At 41.9% G+C, this 23,688-nt stretch overlaps 1 protein-coding gene across 2 annotated transcripts in view; it reads right to left on the minus strand.

Annotated features, from left to right (window-relative positions):
* Positions 1–22,528, minus strand: part of znf407 (zinc finger protein 407) — a 150,797-nt gene extending 128,269 nt beyond the window's left edge. The window contains exons 1-4 of one of the 2 annotated variants that reach the window (XM_086218982.1): positions 22,267–22,528; positions 19,718–20,382; positions 16,687–18,876; positions 9,048–9,162 (exon numbers count right to left, since the gene is read on the minus strand). In XM_086218982.1, the coding sequence (XP_086075108.1) occupies positions 9,048–9,162; positions 16,687–18,876; positions 19,718–20,382; positions 22,267–22,382 (3,086 nt within the window). In that variant the 5' untranslated portion in view covers positions 22,383–22,528. The remainder of the gene's footprint in view (positions 1–9,047; positions 9,163–16,686; positions 18,877–19,717; positions 20,383–22,266) is intronic. The other variant, XM_086218983.1, reaches the window with a different exon arrangement.
* Positions 22,529–23,688: the final 1,160 nt, after the last annotated feature.

The raw sequence follows: 23,688 nt of genomic DNA on the forward strand, positions 1-23,688 counted from the left end.
ATCACCATAAGGTTGGGGAGTATGAATATTGCCCTTGAGGGCCCACTGTGGCTGCTCCTGTTTATGGTTGACTAGCAATCAGCCACCGATTCAAGACCCACCACCCCTCATCCATCCATGTCAGCAATTAATCAATTAAATGGGCAGCGGGGAGGAGTGGGATCGCCTAGGTGTGTTAATACAATACCCTGTTAAGGTTGATGTAATTTCATCACTAATGTCGCCCATTCATCACGGCTTATTATCTGTTTCGCATAGACAATGGTCAATATCACTTCATAAATCTGAGAATCATGGGGATCCTGCAATATTAAGCCTGAAGGATGCGACCGCATGATGGGCTGCAGAGCAGGAGGGCCAAAGTTAACAAGCAAACCTGCTGGAACAAGTGGCACACATAATGTCTCATTTTATGGAATCCCAGAACAGATTTGCATTATAAAATATTTCCAAACTTGCAGACAAGGAACAGCTGTGTCTTTAGATGTAGGAGATATGTTTCATAAAATAAAATTTGTATAACTAGAAATAAATAGAATAAAATAAAAATCAGGCGTCTTACGCATTCTGACTGGTAAGTCTTCATGGGTGTAAAGTAAAAATAAAGTAAATCCCCTGCTTTGGACTCCTGGTGGTCCCCAGACTCCACTATACAAACCTCAGTTACAGATTCCTCGCCTGTTTTAACAACATGGAGGTACAAGCAGCATTTTATTATAAAGGACAAGTGTGTGTGGCCATACTGTATGTTCAAGTGTGTAAATAGACGGGTGTAGGAGGAGGACCTGTGTGCTTGTGTGCCTGGTATCAGCATGTGTGGGCCTGACCACATGCCATACCCAGAGTGAGAGTGGTATTTGGCGTAGCGATGGATATGAAGCCTTGTATCACCAGCAATGTTTTTTTGGACTTCTGCCATTGACAGCTGACAGTTTGTGCCAGTATTTCATAACTTTTAAGTCAACATTTTCAGGGCCAAACTATCTGAAAACTTGCAGAATTTTTTTTTTCTCTTACAGACTTAGAATGGAATAAACCAGTGACAAAACACTGAGCATATTAGAATCTCACAGTTTTCTCCCAATTAACTCTTGTTGTAACCCAGAATTAACATTTGCCATTATCTTTTCCCTCACTTGCAGCTCCTTTTGTACACCTATCTGGTGTAATACACGCCTCCTCTTCCTGAGGAGGAGGTTGGGTTTTTGCAGTTCGAGAATAAAGTCAAAAAGTTGAGGATTAAATCAAAATGATGAAAATTAAGTAAAAAATTTTGAGTAGCAAGAAGAGTTGAGTAGACACCATTTCAGGAATAAAGTGACAATACTGAGAATTAGCGCAAAAAAAGTCAATATTCTTCTTAAAGAATGAAGTTAAGACAATGAGAATATTTCAAGAGATTTCATGATTAAACAGACTGCTTACATTAAAGCATATGGGACTATCAAAATAAATGATTTGTGCAGAGGACCTGGTAGCCACAAGGACATTCTCACGCAAGGACGAGGTTGCTACATTCCTGTAAACTGAGATTGGTGGTAATGGCCAGACGCAGAGCATCGATACTTAAACCTGTTTGAGACGGAGTGCAGAACTAGAGTGAGTGTCCTTATATCACAGGACACAGGAAGACAATCAAGCCAGTGGATGGATCCTGAAGGTGTGGATATGAGACAGAAGTGCCGTCTGGGACGCAGGTCTTACTGGTGGCCTGCGGTTCAGCTGGACCCCATTAGTTCTCACAAACTAATTTTTTTTTTTTAAAGTTTCTTATCCCTGGACCATAATACCTTACCATCAATGAGTTTTTACAGTTTTGAGGCCCAGTTCAAACCAGTGAACTGGACTGGATGTAACATCCTAGAACGTCTTGAGAACTAAAACTGCCCTTGGATATTTGACATGGGGCGACTGCTCCAGGCACTCTGCGGGTTTCCACTGCTGCAACTTTTTTTTGTTTGTTTTTTTGTGTGTGCTGACGATCATTGTTCTGAACCGGTCCTTTTAGAGACGGGTAGAACCTGTTGATATTGTGGGCACTGTGCGCGATATTGTGTTGCGACTAGCTTACCAAATAATCATCATCCATGTAATGTAGTTTGGAGTCTGATCAAATTGTTGCAGTAGACTTGAGGCCTCCTCACACACATGTATTTTAGAATCATTCTGAGGTTTCTAATCTACGACAAATGAAGTATGTAATCAAACAAACTATCATATCAGTCAGACAGGACTTTTTTTTATTTTTTTTAAACAGAGGGCCAATACCAGTTCTAGATATCAGTCTAATGCTACTAACAGCTTCAGTCAGACACAAAGAGCCTCCCTTACAAGCAAGCCAACATTTCCTCAGCTCTCCCAGTTGGTACATCAGCTCAATTATGATGATGGCAATGACTGATTACATTTTACCTCTCCCCTGTTCCCTCAATAAGTCTGGCCATCACACAGAGAGCAGGAGAAGAAAGACAGGAAGGAGAGGGGGAGAGATAGCAGCATCATCCACGGTGAGCTACAAGCATCCCACATGCCAGTCTTCAAGACGGTATCAAACATCTCACTGGCAGACTCGCCATGAAAATAATCTATACCTACAGGAAGTCAATTAAAATGTGCCAGGGGAGATTAAAAGCGGTGTGACAGCTTTTCGTCAAGCCATAGGTTTGTCTAGGGGAACCAGCAGCGTGTTGGGCTTCGGTAGTAAAGACATGTTGGAAAACGTCTAGTGGTGGAGGGAGGAGACTGTTGCTGAACACCTTTAAAAGCCCCCTCATGAATATTAAAAAGAAAAAAAAAAAAAAGGAAGCCAGCAGCTCTGCTGCAAGTTCGCAAGCAGCGTAATGTGTCTGTTTGAGCTGAGGTTCAGTCTGGATATCAATTAAATCAAGCCTTGTCAGTCAGATGGGCCACTCAATGGAGGGATCGCCCATTCCCCTTTACACATCAGCTCAGCTTTGTGTCAACCATCCATCTCTCACTCTCTCTGCTGCCGCCGCTTCCTTCTCTCTCCCGGTTGCCATCTTTATCAGCCCACTCTCTCTCCTCTCTCTCTCTGTCTCTCAAGCAGCCGCTAACTGAATGCACAAATTACTCTCCCCTCCACCTTTAACTCCCACTAAATCTTTCCCTTTCTCCACTTTGCTGAGCCGGGATATTTTATTCCTCCATCAAATATGCATCCCATTAATTAAGTTAAATTACTCCTGACTGCCAAATATTCCCCACCCCGATGGGTGTCAACACAGAAATGCATGAGCGTGAACCTGCAATGACACAGCCCCAACACTTAAACATGAGTTACAGCCTTGAGCTCGGTGACATGAGCTCCATCCACGGGCAGATTACCAGACACTTTGTGCTGCTGGAATTAAGCTCCATTCACTCCTTCCCCTCCACCATGCTTTTTAATAAGTGCACAATGGATGACACTCGCACTTCTGACAATAAGAGGACTGATATTTTAATTACACCCCTTTTTTCCATCCCCCGTCCTCGTCATCTTTTAATTGCTGTTGTTAATCACTTATTAACTTCCTCCTTTTTTCTCCTCCTACAGTTTACCTAGGAAATAGTATGGGATGGATTCTTCTGCAACATTTCTAGAACAATTCAGCAACTAAGTTTTGTGCTTCTTTTGTGTGGTTTACATTGTAAATTGATTTTACTTGTTTGTTTACTTTAAATTAATAATTAGTCCTGCTATGTGAGATTTACCCAAAACCAAAAGTGATAAAAAAAGTTGTGTCATACAGCTTCTTATAAATGTGAAGGCTACAAGAACACCAGAGGGAGATTATATAGTGCAGACAACAGCCTCTTAACTTCACCAGTCCTCAAGAGTGGTATTACCATCTCAGGCCTACTGTACTTGCTGTGCTGGCTCCTCATCATAACTACTGATCTTGCCATTTAGAGTCTGGACACAATGTTTATTTTGGTTTGTCTTTGATTAAAGAGAAACGCTTTGATTATGAAGCCCCCAGGTCACTGTTCTGGGCCCACTAAAGAATATGAGACGGTTATTAAGACCTAATAGGGCTAATGATGCTGACAAATATTTCACTATTTGTGTTTTGCACTTGGAGAACGCCGAGTAGGGTCCCCAACATGAGACTGACCAAGCACACAGACAGGATCTCCCTCAAGTACTTGGGTTGTGTAATTTGGAAAACAAATTTAATGCTTGCTAATCATCCGTTGCCTTTCTCCTGTGTATTAGGGCCTATAATCTAAACTGGACTAATAAAGCCATATGTTTGCTGTCATCTCCTCTGGTGAGAGAGAGAGAGAGAGAGAGAGAGAGAGAGAGAGAGAGACAGACAGAGAGAGAGGACATGTCAAGGGGGGAAATAAAGCTTGACAATCCAGCTCAGAAACGAGTATTATAAAACTGTACGCTTCTTGATTTATATTGATGTATCAACGCTGTCTCAAAGTGATTTCTTTCTCTTCTCTCTTTTTCTTCTCCATGTGCGCATGTGTGCCTGTGCATGAGTGTTTCTATTGCAAAAAACATTAATTTTACAAACATCAGCCGAGGGCTACTAAACACATCCAATCCATTATGCCGCGCTTTATCGTGTTATAGGGGGTAACGGGTTGTAAAGCTGTCTCGGTCATAAAGAGCGATCGCAGAGTGCCGAGTCATACCAGAACGCCAGGCTCTCCAAGCCATACACAGCCCTTATTATCATCAGAACAGCACCGTCACATACTTAACCTTTCCAGACCAGCCTTTCTGCATTATTTTCCAAATGACCTTTAGCGTTACTTGTTTCATTTCCGATAATGGGGCCCTAAATTTAGTTAAATGCATCAGAGCAAAATGTGTTTATTTTGGTGAGGGGAATTACGCTAACTAGCAAAGAACATGTGCCTAGATACAGATCTTCAAGTGTCCTGAGTAGAAAACATTTATTCATCTTGCGGATGGGAAATGATTCACAGGTCAGAAGAAAAATCTAAAAAGAGGAGATACATGAGGATAAGGTTTCCAAGGATCTTAGGAGAACTTTAGCCCTGAGGTGCCCATTGAGTCATGTTCAACTCACCGCCTTTGTAGCCTGATAAAAGTATTAAAGGTGAATATAATTCATGATTAGCAGTATCAAAAAGATAGTAGTTTATCTCTTGCTTCCTACATTGTGTATTTAAAGCCATCTAATGGATAAAAAATACTAATGAAGTATGCAAACAAAAGCAGCTTGTTGAATCTAATTTGTCTGAGGGAAATATTCATTGTTTACATCTGTTGTGAGATAATGAATTCAGAATTCCTGCTTCTTGTTCCTGCCAGCATTTGCTTGGACACACAAAGCTTTCAGATGGCCCAACTCTCACATAAACGCATTGCTCCCCTACAGCAGTTGTATCACAGACACAATCCCTCAGCTTGCAAGGAGCAGTGCATTTCATATGAGCGGAGGGAGGGGGTGGGGTGGTGGAGGGATCTTAGCGAAATCGCTAATGTACATGATGATTAAGTGTAACTCAAACACCGAGTGTGTTGTTCGTAGGCCTGACAGGCAGTAATTTGGTGTATTATATTCTACGGTTTTAATTGCACGCCACCAACGTGTCCCTCTGACACGTTATGAACCGATGATGTACAATTATTTCGGGGCGGCGGGAGATCAGTGGAGTGACATTATAATCATCCTCATAGGGATCCCTCTCTTCATCTGCAACAACCATTAATGTTTAAATGGGAGGAAAGGAGGAAGAAAAAAAAACATAAAAATAGTTCTCAGGGAGTTCTGTTTGAGGATTACAGAGAATCACGTCGAGGGAGAAGGAGAGGGGTGTGGATAGACAATAGAGGGGCTGAATTAAGTGACGGCTTTCTCTGGATAAGCAGCAAGCTAAGATGCTCCTCCACTGTCACTGCCAGGCCTCACACTACTCATACAGGCCCGGGCATTAAGGCACATTACAGCGGATGAGCCACACAGGGCGGAACTGATGGGCTATTCTGGGAACAGACCAGACAATCTCACAAGACAGGGGGGACATAAAAACCCTGACATGAGCCAGCCCCATCCTGTTAACAGTCAAATCACACACCCAACATGAAATCATGACTATATATACTCTCCCCTACACTAAGTCAAGAAAACTCAGAAGGAGGAAGGGGATAAACACATCAGCAGCCGCCTCCACAGGAAACTTCGGCAAACTTTTGCAAGAAAGCAACAGTTTTGAAGTTTTCTCAAATTCCGGGTAGCTTATGACCAATAATCATAAAACGGCAGTCCACAAGAGGACAATCCATGCCCAAGATAGTGTTCATACTTCCAACGCCTAGGCTGAGATATTAAACCAATGCCTCAAAGCATTTAGACCGTTTATACATAATTTAACACCTACAACAGCACTGGATGTCCGTTGCATCTTTGGGGAGGACGAGAGAGCAGTAGGGTGGAAATGCTGAATCCAGGGCCTTTCTGCTAGATGATGGAGTAGAGGAGGAGGAGGCTCATTAAATGGCCGAGCCCCACTGTGGACAAAACATGCCAGGAGGGAACACAAGAATGTGCCGTCTCACATGCTGGAGGATTTTTTTTTTTTTTTAACCAATTAAATATGAGAAATCTTATCTTGCATGCTAACAGCCAATTTGTGTTTTCTGCTGTTTTTGCACCTTAGGAGTTCTTTACAGGCAAATTAAGACAGATCTCTGTGTTTTAAAATAAAGATATGCAGTGAGATAGTTAGACAAACATACGTGTAGAGGCAAAGACAGAAAGCCTATAAAGTCTTCAAGATGATGAGCGAGGCGCTGACCAGCCCACTCTGGTGTGATTGGCAGCACGTTCAAGGGTTCCAATCTGTCCCAGCCTCGCATTTGCATTTGTTAATTAAATGCCACAACAATATGATCTTTAACTATCAACTACTCCCGCCTTCTCCTGAAACCCAACCAACGGCTGCAAGCTGAAGCTAAAGTGAGGTGGACAGCTGGGGTGCAGCAGATCCATTCGCTCAGTGTCAGAGTCGAGGTAATCTTCCAGTCTGAAAGTTTAACAAGGAAAACAAAGAAATCGATGACAGCGAGGAGGAGGTTTTGTTAAGGAAAGGAAAAGGCAGAAAAAAGGACTCAGACAACATGCTGAGCCTACGCTCCAAACAAAATGGCAATGAACTAAACCCAGAGGCCCAGGAGTCAGTGACAATGAAACCTAAATTTTATCATGTAAAATAAGCAGCCTCTGCACATTCTCTTGTGTTAATTGAAATGATAAATGGTGGTTACATTTAAAAATCCACCTATATGAAAGCGTGTATTTGGTTAAAGTAAAACGCTGCCCTATCATTAGTATCCGCGGGGGAATGCAGAGCTTAATCGCACTATAATCTCACTTTTCTAGGTCACCTAAAACACAAACGGGCTAATCACATTACACATTATACCTTGCAACGTGGCCGTCCATTAGTAACATGCTTTCGATTGAGATTAAGGACAGTTCATCAAACATGAAAAGTTTAGGAAGGAGACCAGGCGGTGGGTATGTGTGGCTCTGGCCTTAATGAGGGTGTTTCTAGGGGTTTCTTTGTGTTTGCTGCTCTTTAGTCAAGACGAGGGATGGCCTGGTGATCAGTCAGTAATGAAAGCACACACAGGACCGATTTGTCACCAGCGGCTGGCACTGGCAGCACACAGCTCCTCCGTCCACATGATTTGTGAAACCGGAGGATGTATTTAGTAGTGCCATTTAAAGACATATTGGAGAACTGCTCCATATGTATGTGCATGTATGTAAAGCGAGAGGTTTGGTCAAAGCCCGGCGCATTCGATGCACTTGGGAGGAGAGGAGGGTGGGGTAGGGTTTTCAGCTGGAGGGCTTGTGAAACATGAGTCTTTCTTCTCATTAAAGGAAAAGCCATGTTTAAACCAAAGCTTGTTTGCTCCTGCTGTAATATGTTTGCGAACATCAGCGGGAGCAAATAAACACATTGGGTCCGCTCGGCTTTAGAAGAACAAAATCGGCCTGCGACTGAACTAAACGGAATGGTTTACACAGAATTGCACAGAGGGAGAAACTAATATCTCTACATATGTCTTCATCTTTGCATACGTAAAGCCACCGAAGCTTGATGGTTCAGAGCTGGAAATCCCACAATTTACTATGGTCCCTGAATGCATGTTTAACATCTTAACACGTTCATTTGAACATGGCAAGGCAGTGAGGAGCTCCGACGCGGGAATGAAACAAGCCGAACACAACATATGGTCTACATGTAGGGGGTACGAGGTGCTGGGATGATAACTGTACTCTTGCTCTACTGGGTATTTATAGGCGACTGCTTACATAAACTTCCCACTAGGATTTTTTGTACAGCTGATACCATGAAGATAGTAAAAATCAATTCTTTTACCTGATTGACAAGAAAAGACAACTTGGTCTCTGGAAAGGCCTGAGATTAAAGTGGGGCCATTGCTAAAATTTGGGATTTTGTTGTTTGATTTTTTTTAATTCAACCAGATCCTGTCATTTTCCTGAAAGGAAGGGATCAATAAAGTCTCGATCTATCTATCTATCTATCTTGTAAATTATTGTTTTTTCTGGTGATGTTACATTTGCATTCAGAGAACACTGTGAGTACAATGTTGCTTCTGAAATTTGGAGGTATCCTTGTATTACAATACCCCTGGATTTGTTGAAAAATATATATAAAGTTGAGAAATTAGCAATTAGGTGTGGGGAACTGAAGTTTTTTAACATCATTCAAGGTCAATAAGTCATGTTATCAGTGTTATCATGTGAATCTTTTCTCTTTTTTTAAATTTAATTAAAGTTCTTTCTGGCAATGTGTTCACATTGTGTTTGTCAGTTGATTTCTCCGATGGCTGCTTTCTGGTGGCTGACGTAAATCTAGTCACAATATCGGTGTAACATCAAAACGAACAATTGATGACCAGGACTATAAGACTACTCGTCACCAGAATACATATTCAGTTCTCCACTGATCTGTCCTTCTAAGAGCAGGACGTAGAACTATACCCTTGCTTGCATTGCAAAAAAAAAAGAAAAAAGACATGAACTCACCCGCAGATGTCACATTTGTACTCCCTCATGCCGAGGTGTCTCTTCACGTGGTTCCTGGCATCCCCGAGCTGAGCAGTAGCAAAGTTGCAGATCTTACAAATGAAGGGCTTTGATCCTGTAAAACAAATCAGGACAGTTGGAACATTCGACAATAAATAGGACTGCACAACAGCTGGGCACAAATGGGTTTTTACATGACAGAGTTTAGGTCTCTTATTAGTGCTTGAATTTCAACCTAATTCACAACCACAAATTGGTCTAATTATAGGTATGACATCCGAAAATTTCAAATTGTGGGGAATTCAAAACCGTTTGATTACATAATGGCATAAGTGATGTAGAACAGCCCAAATGTTAGTGATTTGAGTAAAGCTATGATTAAAAAACACAGTCGTATTGGGGGAATTTTACAGTTTTACAGAGTCAGTTTACATGTATTTGGTGTACTTTGAAATAAGGTTAAAACAGTAATAATACACCAGCTTGGCTAAAGAGTTGACTCACTGTGAGATCAAATAGCATCATACACGACAAACATAACAAAGGTTCGAGGGGGCACCTCCTATTTCAAGCTTTGTCTGAAGGGAAGCTCACCATCTAAGACTTTGAAAACCACTGTGCTTTACTACAATTATAAAAACAGACATAGCACCCGCCAATCCAGCTGCCAGGCGTCTTTCATTCTCCACCTATCCTTGCCACTCTCCATCCCTTACCTACTCTTCCTTTGCCTGTGGATGCGTAAATTGGATTCCAAAGGTCAGGGCGAATACGTAAATCAATTCAGTGTGTGCTCACTACCTACCATTCCATCATTAAAGCGCTAATCACTCTGGCGTGCTTCACAGGGAGGTTTCTCCCTAATTATTGTCATTAATAAGTCCAGAGGGCAGAGAAGCGTTTGAGAGAGTGGCAAAGCCTCTGCCTGCCATCCGTCATTTAAGAGTAGAGCCGCAAAGGCTGAAGCCCGGGCTATATGTGTAACACACAAACATCTACTGGAACAAAAATCTGTTCTCACTCGGATCCTTTTACTTCAGCCAAATTGTTTGGCAAAATAAAAAGGAAATTTGGTTTGTAAAGCTGCACCAGATTTAGGCCAGTATCACGCAGTGCCACACTTCAATCTAAGTGGCAGCCTGGTATGATATCCACGTACGCATCTTCGTGCAAACGCTCACTCTCTCCAAGTGAATATCCCAAGACATTCTGCAATATTTATTCCAGGGGCAGCTGCTGATTTGATTAAGCACTTTGTGTAGATTACTAATTCGTTCATGCACGGTTCACTTGCTGTGAGCTGGAAGTACGACACATCAAATTTTAAGCCGGTAACGAAGATTGAAAGGCAAGCCTGCGCTAACAAGGCTCATAAACACAGAGGGTGGGAGGGTGCACACGCCGCCAACAGCGAAGGCTGTCTTTACCATGTCCCTAAAGTACACAACACACACATGCACAAAGCCACATACACAGATAAACACTCTGCGTGCATAACTACATACTTCACACATAATTGTGCAGACATTTTTACTCACTTCAAGACACACAACACCTATGACAAAACAAACACTCACATCGCATCAACAGTTCCGCTGACGCATCGAGATTCAGAACCTAAACTTGCACCTATGCATATGCATACAGACACACAAATTATATTCACAAGACATACTCAACCATGGACAAAGAGAAGGACAGGCGATCATTCTCGCTCCTTCTCACTCACACACGCACAAAAATACACACACATACACACACACACACCCTAAAGTAGAGGTGAGAGAGAGGCGTGTGGGGAGCTGATTTGTCCAGATGGTTGGCTGCGTATGAGACATGGCAGAAAGGAGAGAGATGTAACGTCCCTCAGTTCTCACATCTTATCACATTAATACTCCACCACTCCACTTAAACAGCCTCCGTGAAACTGAAATTGACCATCAATGCAGTGTCATGTTAAATTAATATTGCCATCCACATAGGGGCGATGTGGCTCCCTCACATCCCAGATGAGACAGGGAATGACTAATTCATCTCCCGCTAGGAGAGAAGAACCTCATGCGATGTTTCACTGCGCATACACACACACAAAATGTGATATCTTAAGCCTCGCACACGACACGTACTCCTGTCAGAATTGTCACTCTGACCTTCATCTTTGACAGAAGTGAACAATACACCATGGTGTCTCATAAGTAAAAGTGTGCTTAGTTTGATATCACAGTGAACTAATACACATTTGAGAATCTGAATGATGCACTCACAGGTTGAAATTATCAACTACGAATTATTGTAGCCTACAAACATATCTATTTTACGTCACACCTACGAACATCGACACCAACCAGTGAAAAACAGGCTCAAACTGCTTGGCTGACGGAAGAAAAGGGTCTCTTTTTCCTGCCGTGGTTACACAAAGTTGGTTACATAGTCACTGAGACTTGAAAAAGACATTCAAGGAATTTAATATGATATTTTCTAAAGGGAACACAGTGAAAACAGAATGGCCAAAATGGTATATAGATGTTGTGCACCGTACTATTTTGATTTCTGTAAATTTGTGTCGCATCATGTGACATAGCATTTTGTGTCGTATTGAAATATACGTGATAAAATCATTTTGTGACAGCAAAGAGACGCACACGCATCCAAGCCAAAGTCACAGGGACATGACCACAAATATACAGACGATGAGAGAAGTATTGTAGTATGATTAGGTTTTTTTAAAAAGAAATAGTAGAAATAGAAATGGCAATAGGAGGAGTTAAATGGCAATAGGAGGAGTTTATCAGATTCCTCCTATGTAGAATAAAACTGCTTCAGTACAACAAGGCACCAGGAACATTGATGCTGCTTGCCCCAGCTACTGAACAGGACAGGTTAAAAAAAAGAAATAGTTGTAATGGCCCCGTGATGGACTGGTGACCTGTCCAGGGTGAACCCCGCTTCACACCCGAAAGCCACTGGGATAGGCTCCAGCCCCCCCCCCCCCCCCCCCAACCCTTAACAGCATAAGCGGAGGAAAATTGATGTATGGATGGATGCATGCATGGATGGATGGACGGATAGTTATAATCTGCAATAATAATGTGCATGAATAAACATTTCACATAGTACAGTGGCCAAGACTGATCATGTGCAAAAGCAATAGACCAACTGGGTGCATTAAAAACTGCTTTCACGTGTTTGGTACTGCACCTGATGAAGGCCAAGCATGGTCCTTGTAAAAATCACAATGAGAGCTATCTCAGCAGTCAGCGGACTCCTCTCTCAACACAGAAGGGTTCTGTGACCCACGTACCATGAGAAGTATCATATCGTGAGGCCCTTGTCAAAAACCAGCCCTATCCCTAGAAATCCAATGACAACATCAGGCTTGATCAAGATTACAGATGGCCATATGCAAATGCTTTCATCGGCTAATAAGTGTACTGCCTCTCACTGTACACTGCAGTCTAGCTTCCATGTTGGTCGAGGAGAGAATAACGCACACACTCAAAAATGCACTATCATCTGGAGGGGGTGTCGGGAGAGAACTGTTGTCCTCATGAAACTACTGTTGAAGCTTTGCAACTCTTCTCCACAGGGAAGCGTGGTCCTCTACCCTTTTCCTTTGGTCCAAGAGACACACCGAAGCCTCCACTGGCTGCACTGGTACCACTGCAGCAGCAGGCACTGGCGTGCCATAAAGACTGGTTCAGGTGTACTTTTAATTGGACCTTTTTAGTTACAAAAGTGCCAGCAGTGATGAGTGGATGCGGAAGGTACCCTGTACAATGATATCTCATCCTTAAAACACACTAAATGACAAATGTTTTCATTTTCATTGATTCATACAAAGACACACTATCTGGTGTGTGAATGTTCACAGCTACACAAGTCTGACTCCAGTGAAAAAGTGACCAATTTAGCTCAACATAGAAATTCCAGCTGTAGCCTCACTGGTAAGGATATAAACACGTGTATGTTTCCTTCGAGAGACAAATCTGAGTGAAGCCTCCCACGACCATCCTTCGATTTCACTGATTAATCAAGAGGATAAAAACTAGGTCTTAATTAAGAGGAGCTGGACATTCGCCCAGTCCAGAAACTGGCAAACCCCCACTGTGCTCCTATACACAGCCCCATAAACACGCAATTTCAAGTATAAATGACCACCATATAAAGGTGAATAATTCACTATAATGGGGGAACTTTCGCAATAATAACAAACTGGCACATGTTGTCAAAATGAAGAGAAATAGGTGCTTTATACAATTAAGAACAACATAAATGAAAGTGGAGATGTAATCTCATAAACAAGAACATAATTCAGTTGAATAAAAACCAGTAAACAAACTACTACTCTGTCCTTGACTTCTGTTAAGGACCTCAATGTCACAGCTTTCATTTCCTTAAGTAACATGGAAGAATTGACCTCAAAACTCGAGAATTACTGCATATGTTAGAAGTCTGGAGATATACATACAGACATATACATACATAGATATGAATATAGATATGTAGATATATAAATTTAACAGGAACTAATCTGACTTTGGGACTTCAGGACACAAGGTGACTGGCATAGATCCAGGAGACAAGAATAAAATGCTCAAATCACCTCGTCACATTAATCCTTCCTGCAGATCCATGTCCAACCCACCTGGGTGATGCTGCACAGCACAGCTTTCCAATCCAGTCATGGTGGGTATAACCCTGTCTGGACTATCAGCTGTCATTAGGTGTTTCTAACAGTTCGCTGGGATACAATGCATTAATCATAAACCTCTGAATATGGGGGCACTCAAAATCTCAGGGGCACTTGGTCTGGCTGTAGATCGGGTGCTGGATGTAAAAATCTTCAGGACATTCTTTGCTATCAGCTTTCACCTTATTGATTTTATCACTGCAGGGGTTATTGCAAAGTAAACTTCAGCCCCTTCTGAACAGGCCCATTCTAAACCCGTTACACACTTGATTTTGTGGTGCTCTAACACTTGCTATCCCTGTTTTACCACTTACAGTAAGTGCCTGCACGCTTTTCATTTACTGGTTGGATCCTATATTTTCACCCCGCATCTCTAAAACCCTTCACGGCCAGATGTAGCGATGCAGAGTGATGTAACCACATCATCAATATCAGCAGATACCGGCCATATCTTAATATATCAGTCAAATGTATCGCCATTACCATCATCAGTGTTGCTCAGCTCTCACCTTCTTTCAGCATCATCTGTTATTTCTTTACAACAGATGATGGGGAAACAATGAGATAACGATATGATTTATAGGTTTCACCAAATTGTTTCAAATTAGAAAAAAATGTAAACTTAATTTTATGTTCAGGCATGTTGTTATGTGTGCACAAGATCTAAATATTGCATCAAATGTTTCTGGATAGAAAACAAAGATGTGTGTAAATATCAGCTATCAGTCGAATTGGCTGTTGAATGTGAGCATTTCAGATATTGCCAACAAGTCAACTTTTATGCATGCCTGGGTACATGATGACCCGATGGAATATGATCAGAAAAATATTAGCTAGTTTCACTTCTGTTCATTGAGGACATTGGAATATTATCTCTGTGTTTTTGGACAGTGAATATATTACAATAATACGAGGCCTTGACACATCCACTGTCACTACTGTTTTATCCCTCGTTTCAACAAATACACACACTGAGGTACATATGGGAGGAAGCGCGCGTGCACACCCACACATAGAGCACAGACTTCAATGTCCCATTAAAAGTCCCATTAAAGTTTGGGCAGAAAAGGGGATGGACCATTCAAGGCAGAGAGGGGCATTTATTGATGGCGCCCTCACATCTAGTTCCTGCATTAAGTTGATTTTTAAAAGCAATTAATACACACGGTCAGGCAAAAGTAACGGAGCACCCTATGTTCTTCACCTGACGGACATTTCCCAGGCAAAGCCCCTCGCAACGCAGCCCTGCTTTGCATTATAAATGACAAGATAAATCTTAATGGATTGAGGATAATCAGCTAACCATGAAAGCGGACATATACACACATTCACTAGGCATACAAGCACTCACACACATACACAAGCATGGACATACAGACACAAGGGAAATTAAAGGCTTTGAATACGTCTGCATTGATTATTTTAAATTATTAGCCCACCTCTCTTTGGACCTCCAATGCTTTTAGCCTAAGCTTTAACACATTTACAGAGACTTATTGACTATAATTACAACTGAGTCTTGGTAATGGACACATCAATTATGAGTCGCACATGTCTCTGACCAAGCGTTGCTCAGGGAATCCCAATCTGGGGTCCATTAGCGTCTTTCCTGCTGGTCTGAAGCTCAATCAGTCTTTACCTTCACCTCTGCTGAAACAGCTATTACCTGGCTGAAGTAGATAGTAGCTGTAACATTAGCCTGAGTTACCAGAGGAGGCTGTCTTTGCCCGCCCAAACAAACAAAGGCCTAATAGCTTCACAACTAATGATATTTTTATGATCACTTGGAGTTTATTTTTTCTTATTTTTTTCTTATGTTTCTTCAAGACAATGTCTGATGATGCCTTACAAATAATTTATGTACAGTTGTTATACAAAAACCTGTTTTTAAATACTGTAAGACTTTTAACCGTCTGTTTAGTCACACGTAGAGAAAACAAGGCCTGTAACTGTCAGTCACACAGCTTGGAAAAACTTTGGTTTGAGTAAAAAAAAAACACAAACTGAGCACAGACCTTCCAGGTCAGTGCTACTGTAAATGACTGAACTGGTTAAACTGAATGCACCAGCTGGTTGAATATGCAATGCAATCTTAAGGTTAAATCAAAATGTTTGTACACTGCAGAGCATATTACTGGAGAAAGATTAGCAATAATAATAATGATAATAATAATAATACATTACTTTTATATAGCGCCTTTCTAAGAACCCAAGGGCGCTTTACATAATAATCAAGGAGAGACAGAGCAAGACAGAAACAACAGAGACGCTGATAATTGATCAACTGGCAGAATGGCAGATCTTAGAGTGTCAGAATTAATTTTGTGATTGAGCAACCAGACGTGATGCTGCGGAAAGTCCATTAAAAGCAGCAACTTGCTGTGGTGAAACAACCCCTGGTGTCTGGTGGGTGGGTAATGAGGAAGAGAAACAACCAATGGGAGGGAAGGATACCATTGACAGTCAGATGAGAAATATTTAAGACGGTTCCACAGCCTGGAGTATCCATGAGTGGTGATGGGTCCACAACAAAGATATGGACAAATGTATCACTTTATGTGTGTATGCAGTGTGCTACCATAAACACTTTTAGATGTTTGACTGATGAAAAGCTTTCTTCTAATCTAAATGGATTTACTTTACTACAGTTTGCAACTCCTTTTGTGGTTAACAGGGTTCTAAATAATCCACACTTGCTGGGAAATAAGATATACTGTACTATTCAGAGGAATGTGAACACCGTTCTCAATAAATCAAATTACAGCCGAAGGGTTTAAGTGCTCACAGAGTTTCCTTTAAATAGCACTGTTGGAAAAGTGAGGGATAAAAACTTTGCGCTGGTCAGTCAGTGTGCATCAAAGAGATTTGGGGCTATGTACAAATTTTATATTAATATCAAGAAAAACAGTAGTACAAGATAACACGAGAAAATAAAAGCAAGTTACATACCGGTGTGTGTGCGAATGTGTGCCAGGAAGGCCATGGAGTTGCTGCTCTTGCACACCTTGCCACAGTACTTGCACACGTTGCCCTGGTTCTCCTCACGCTCCCGGTTGATTTGCTCCGTGTCTTCCAGCACATACTTGTTGACCTCCCTCAAAAGCTCCTCGTGCTTCTCCTTGATGTGAATGAACAGGTCCTGCTCTGTTGCGAAACGGTCAGTGCATTTCACGCACTTGAAATTAGCTCCCCCCTCAGGTAGCTCTTCGATGCTGTTCTGCTCATTGCGAAGATGGGCAGCGCTGGTCAGGTGCTGGTGCAAGTTGCTTTCCGTGTAAAACGACTTGCCGCACACCAAGCAGTGGAAATGCTTCTCCTTGGACGGGTGCTTCATTGAAATGTGGACATTTAGACCGCTGATGCCATCTGCCATGAAGCCACAGTCCTCACAGCGGATTCGTGCATTGCTTGCTTTACCTTCATCTCTCACCTTAGTTTCCTTGGGTTTGGGCTTCGTTACGTATGCATAATTGCGAAACGGGTAGCCAGGGGGCACTGGTGATCCTCCAGTCAGGCATATGACGGCAGCCTCGCCTTCTAGAGCCAGTTCCTCCAGCTGTGCCTGCTCCTGTTCGGCAAGACCCCTTATGGACACAATGCAGGCATCAAATGGAACAGCTTTGGACATCTGAATGTCTGAGTGGTGACAGCTTTTTGTATCTACATTCATCACATCTGCCTCTGTACCACCTCCTCCCTGGCCTTCTTGCTGTGCAGATGTATCTACGGCAGGCTGAAGTTCTGGAGACTGTTGGGGTTCAGACAGTGTTGCTAATGCCTCTGTGTCGGTGGTTGGATCTGGTTCATAGGACGCAATACTTTGCTCTGCTACCTTCTCAGCCACACTAACCGCAGCATCAGCAGGCTGCATGGGGACGGAGGCTGCAGCTGTGTTCTGATCTACTTCCTGGCTTTCGTCAGATTCTGACCCTTCGTTGGGGCTAAGAGGTTCACATTCAGGGTGTGAGTTTGTGTCAGTGAGCTCACTGGCCTGCTTTAGCTTAAGTGGGAGCGGCAAAGCCCTCCGTCCATCATTCCCTGATGACTCCAGGTATTTCTGGCTTTTCTGCTTATGCTTCTCCGTGTTGGCGTGACGAGACATCTCCCTGCTCGTTACAGCATAGTAGCTGCATGCCAAACAGACATATTCAAAGTCTTTGGTGTGCTTCCGTTTGACGTGAAGATGAAGAGATGGGATTGACTGCGCTACAAAATCACAGTGGCTGCAAGCATTAACAGAGTCATATTTGCTTGTTTTCTGGCTTGTGTCCGACTGTGTTTGCTCCTCTCCGCTGTGTTCTTTGGTGTCTGAGCATTTGGCTTCCTGCACATCGTCGACGGTCTGTGGAGCTGCATTTGGTTCCTGTGCTTGAGTGGTTGTGGGTTCCTGGGGTGACGTGTTTCTGTGATTGTTGACTGAGTTTTTAGCTGCGCACTCTTCTGCACGTTTGATATGTTTCTTTGTGATGCAGTGACGATCCATGTCTCCTTTGGTTACACAGCTATAGTTGCACAGGGTGCAGCTGTAGCCATATTCCTTGCTGTGTTTACGGCGGACGTGGACACTGAGGTTGGTGCTATTGGACACCACCAAGCCACAGTAACCACAAGTGTTGGTTGAATCTTGTGGTGGTCTTCCTCTCTTCTTTCTGGGAGGTTCTAGTTCGGGGTCTTCCTCCTCAACATCAGCAGCTTTAGTAACCTCAGCTGCCACATCCATTTCCTGGCATTTCTCTGTCATAGAAGTTTTCCCTTCTCCACCAGCAGGTAGAGCCATACCATCTATACTGGCACCATCTCCTCTGCTTACCCTCTCAACATGTTCTTCAAAGGGGGATGATTCAGTGCTTTCAAACCTATTCTGATGCTGCTTGTGGCCATCTGACGACAAGTGTGTGTCCATCCAATCTGACGTAGCTGAAAAGAAGTTACATAATCTGCAGCGGTACCAGTCCACTCCTGGGTGTTTGACTCGAGCATGACTCTCCAGTAACGCAGGGGTGCTAACCCTAAAGTCACAGTTGGTACATTTGAGCTGGAACCTGCTGAGAGTACGTTTTGGCGCCACTTGTGTCGCGGTAGTCTTCACAGTCGTACCAGGATCCTCAGCTTCCTCCTCTTCATCCACTTGCTCATCAACTAAAAGACATTTTAAGGACAGACATTCTTAGGTTCTTTTCGAACACCAAATAAAACAAAAAAGCTTATAAAAACAATTTGTAGTTACATACAGTATGTGCAGTTTCAAATGGTTAATTTCAGAAAAGCAGGAAAAATGATGTTTTTCACCAAATGCTATACCATTGATCTAACTCCATGTCACTAAACTAGCGGCACAAACACAAATGCTAACCCTGTGAGATACAAGTGTGGAGCAGTTGGTACAGAGCTTCGGCTGTTGCAATAGTCCCATATCCCAATAGTCCCATATCCCAATAAATACTTGTTCATTTTTGGTGGAAAATTTTAGAGGATACTACAAATTATTTTGGTGTAACCCATCCTTGTACCCCTGGAGGTTCATGAACCCCAGTTGGGATCTCCTGCCCTCTCTGTCTTCCTTGAGCTGAAGAAGCTCATCTCTATGCGTGTGCCTTTTCTGGGTCCACTGAACAGAAACACACACTAGAAAGAGCCACCACTCATAATTCACAAGATTCCTAAATAGTTTTTGGCTACAGGCTGATGGTGAAGCGACAAAATTAACATGAAAAGGAGAATTTAGATTTTTGTAACATTATGTCCAAAAAAAATCCAGGTTTATGCCGAGTGTATGGTTTTGCATGAGCATTTTTGAAATCTATTTCATATTGCAGAAGCAAATGTATCTGTTGCACTGTCACACATAATGCTCATCTTTGTTTCTAATTTATTTTCATCAATTCTGGACTGATTTATCAAACATCATAATAAAAGCAGGAATCCCGTTTGTGGGCGAGTTATGACATCATCGTGGAATGGTGCAGGAGCTGATACTCACATGTGTATGGGGTGGCTTTGGTGTGGTATCTCTGGACATGAACATCTAGAGGAGACTTGTCTCTAAATTCCTGTCCACAGTAGTTACAGGAATAAATGATCTTAGGTTTTGGGGTTCGCTTGCTCACTCTCCTCTCTTGAGTGGATATCACCTCCTCTTGATTTGCCTGCTTGTCTAATGCCATATCTTTTTTAGTTAGATCTTTTATGCTGATCCCGACATCACCTCCAGGCACTGGATTTGACTCCTGCTGCTCATGAACTTGAGCAGAACTTTCAGTCTCCATGTCCACCTCTTGCTCTATGTCAGCTGGAGTTGCGTCAGACATATTCTCCCTGTCCTCAGCTGGCTTCACGGTTCTGTCCGTGCTCTCGGTGTTCTTCCCGTGCTTTCTTGCATGGTGAATCTTCAGAGATCTTGGGCATTTTGCTGAAAAGTCACAAACTGTGCAGACGGTACCCACATCTTGTTCCAGTTCCACAGCTGCTTTATCAGGCGTAGCAGTCTGACCAGGTGAGGCTGGTTTTGTGTCCTCCGCCCCCCCCTCATCTGACACTTTGTCTTCAACAACCTCATTTCTTGACATCAGTGTTTTATCCATGTCATATTCCTCTAGAATTACAGAGAAATCTGAGGATGACAGCTGTTGAGAACAGACCAAACACCTGAGTAAAAACAAAAAAATACAGAACTTCTGTTTCACATCCTCAATTGTCTGACACACAGTTCTGTAAATATAAAGTATAAAACAAGTTAACTTAATTTGCTAAAAAATTGTATAAATCAACCAAAAGTTTCTGGAAAGTGATCAAGCCTTCAACGCCTGATCAAACAAGAGTGGATGTCGCCATCTAGTGGCCCCACACACAAATTGTTACTTTTTTTAAACTGACGAGAGCTGCTGCTGCTGCTAAAAGAAAAAAGAGGTTAGTTTCACTCTTTTTATTATTTCTCTTTTTCTTTAGTGTAAATAGTATAATACATAATTGCTGTTTTAAGACTTTTGACCAAATACCTACTGGTGAGACTCGATAGCAGCAAGACCGAGTAGCCAATATTGTGATATTTGTAAAGCCTCACACAGTTCCACAATCTTCAAAATCTTATCTTTGTATCGATTTTTCTTTGTATTTTTATATTCCACAGCGATTTGAATCATATTACAGATGAAAGGAAAACCCAACATAAAGTGTCTTTGTAAGGGCTACAGTCCATATTTGGTTTTCTGACGATGGTGGAAGAAAGCATTAACATGTCAGTCTAAGATCTCCAATACGTTGCACCCATGGGTTGGAATCTGACTGCATGCTACGGCCACATGGTGACTGTATGATTCAAAGTATCTTCATCTTTATCAGACAGTTCAGTGACCTGTCGTGTCCTAAATCTATGTTTCTGCATTCAGTTAGGTATGTAGTCACTCCTGAACAGACATATTTAAATTACCTTACATCTTTTTTTTCATTTCAAATATAAATATGACATCCCAGTCTATATCATAATAGAACCGTGATCTCTGGTGGTTACAAAAAAAAAAGAAAAAAGGACCAGGGCCATTGAAAGTTCACGTATTCACCCAGTGTTTGTGTTGCTGCACTTTAATTGTAACTGAAAATTTGCATAAGATTATTTGCAGATGCAGAAGTGGGATTTGTTGGTCGTACGCGACTAAACTCAGGTCTTTACTCAGTAAAATACACACACAAGAAGGAATTTCGTTGGCACTAAAGAGGGGAAACAATCTGGAAATTTATTTCTTTTAATTAACTGACTAAAAGCTGTTCGTTTCCAAGCGATGACGGTTGCCCAAAAGCCAAAACCTGACATTCTCAGTTGTATTTGAGTGTCAAAGTGAAAAATCAAGTAGAGCAAAGTAACGTGTGTCTTCGGCAGAGGAAATGGAAAATGTGGGTTAGAGCCAGGAGGGCTAACTTCGGCTAACGATAAAATGTGAAGGTGGGGACAAAAGCAGAAGTCAGACGGTCTACTGTTACCACTGGAACCACTCTGCAGCCTTTCAAGACCCAAAAGGTTTGCCAACCCTCCATATGGTTTATCAACTTTACTGAGCCCACAGCGCTGTTAGCTGTTAGCTAAATCCACCAAACAGACTTTCAAACTGCGACAGCAAAGGGCTTGTCGTGAACTACAATGCAAACAAAACGCCGCGGAAACACTCCGGAATGTAAAGACTCTTCAAGCGGGAAACATTTTAGGTTACTGTAATGTTGTTGTTGCTAACTCGCTAAAACTAGCCCTGTGAATATGTTCCTCCACAGTCTTCTAAGACGCAGACAGCGCGGCCAATACATTTGCTACATCGGTTGTGTAAGCCAATCACAGTGTGATGGAGGCGGGCCTTGAACGCTCCAAGGCTTGGAAAACGACGGCAGCACAGAGGCCCAAAAAGGAGGCTAGCATCGACCTCTGAAACTGTGCTCTATAACACCGAAGTAGAAGCAGAAAGACACCCAAAGAACCGTCGATCCTTTCACGAGTTTCAACTGCATTATTAATTTTGCAATACTACAATAAATGATGAAACATACCTCTTTTTATACGTGTATTTCCACTGTCCGCGCTTTTTGCTGCTAGACACAAATGGCGTACCGTAGCATGAGTCCTGCGTCACACGGAAAGGCGGTCCTCCCTTTTTTTTCCACATCAGCTGATTAGGTCACACGCTGCCCTCGCAACCCTAACCCGTGGGAAAACAAATTAAACACGCAAATAACGTATTAAAACAGCATAATTGCTGTCTTGTTGGAGATTAAAAAGGACGACACTACTGATAGCTAATTGTAAATGTTACATTGGTTCTGCGCAGCCTCATCCAGACACAGGAAGTGATGTAATGCCACAAGCCGATACTATTGATGGTCCATATTTTACTACAAGCAAAGCAATGTCCAACAAATGAAAGACCCCAAACTGGGGCTATCACTTATAAGTGCGGGATTCATTTTTTGATGGTTTAACTTGAAATAATTATTCATTGCATTGCTTTTTTGTTTGGCTAATTTTGCTCCTACTTTTGAAAGGCTGCAGAAGAGCGGCGTCATGGCTCACCAGTAACCTGCTCCAGGGGTAGAGGTCATCCCCAACTATGTGAATGTCAACATCATGTTTTCACATTCTGTTTAACTGGTCCACCACTTCAAAGATGTGTCATTATCATTTCTATTTTTGGTGGTGTTTTTTACAGTTGGTGTGATTGTCTATTGTGTAGAATTTGCTGGCAATGAATTATTGTAATTGTTATTCAACTAAAACATTTATTTTTAGTAACTAGATTTGACAGGCCATCTATTTTTAAATTTTATTCTATTTTATCTTTTTTATTTTTAGTCCTTGTATTTGTGTTTCTTTCTCCACTGAAGGTGATTTCTATTTATCTATCTTTCTATCTATCTATATGTATAATATAGATATAGATATAGATATATACACACACAAATATATGTATATATGTCTAATCTATGTCTATCTATGTCTGGAACCTTCTTGCTGTGAGACCACAGTGCTAACCACTGCACCACCATGCAGCCCTATATATATAAATATATATATATATATATATATATATATATATATATATATATATATATATATATATATATATATATATATATATATATATATAGGGTTTGTGCACAGTCCACAGTCCAAAGACATCAAGAGGGGACGAGGCTGATTGATACTCTAAATTGACCGTAGGTGTGACTGTGAGTGTGAATGGTTGTCTGTCTCTATGTGTTGGCCCTGAGATGGACTGGTGACCTGTCCAGAGTGAACCCTGCCTCTTGCCCAAAGGAGATGGGATGGGATAATTGAAATGAGGGGAAAATATATATATATATATATATATATATATATATATATATATATATATATAACTTGTCCCCTCATTTCAATTATTTTAGATATTTATATCTTTTGGCCACAAATCAATTAAAATGAGTTTTCATTTG

Source organism: Aulostomus chinensis, chromosome 11 (assembly GCF_037954235.1).
Source record: "Aulostomus chinensis isolate RoL2024-O1b breed Wild chromosome 11, RoL_Achi_v1.0, whole genome shotgun sequence".
Lineage (NCBI taxonomy): Eukaryota > Metazoa > Chordata > Actinopteri > Syngnathiformes > Aulostomidae > Aulostomus > Aulostomus chinensis.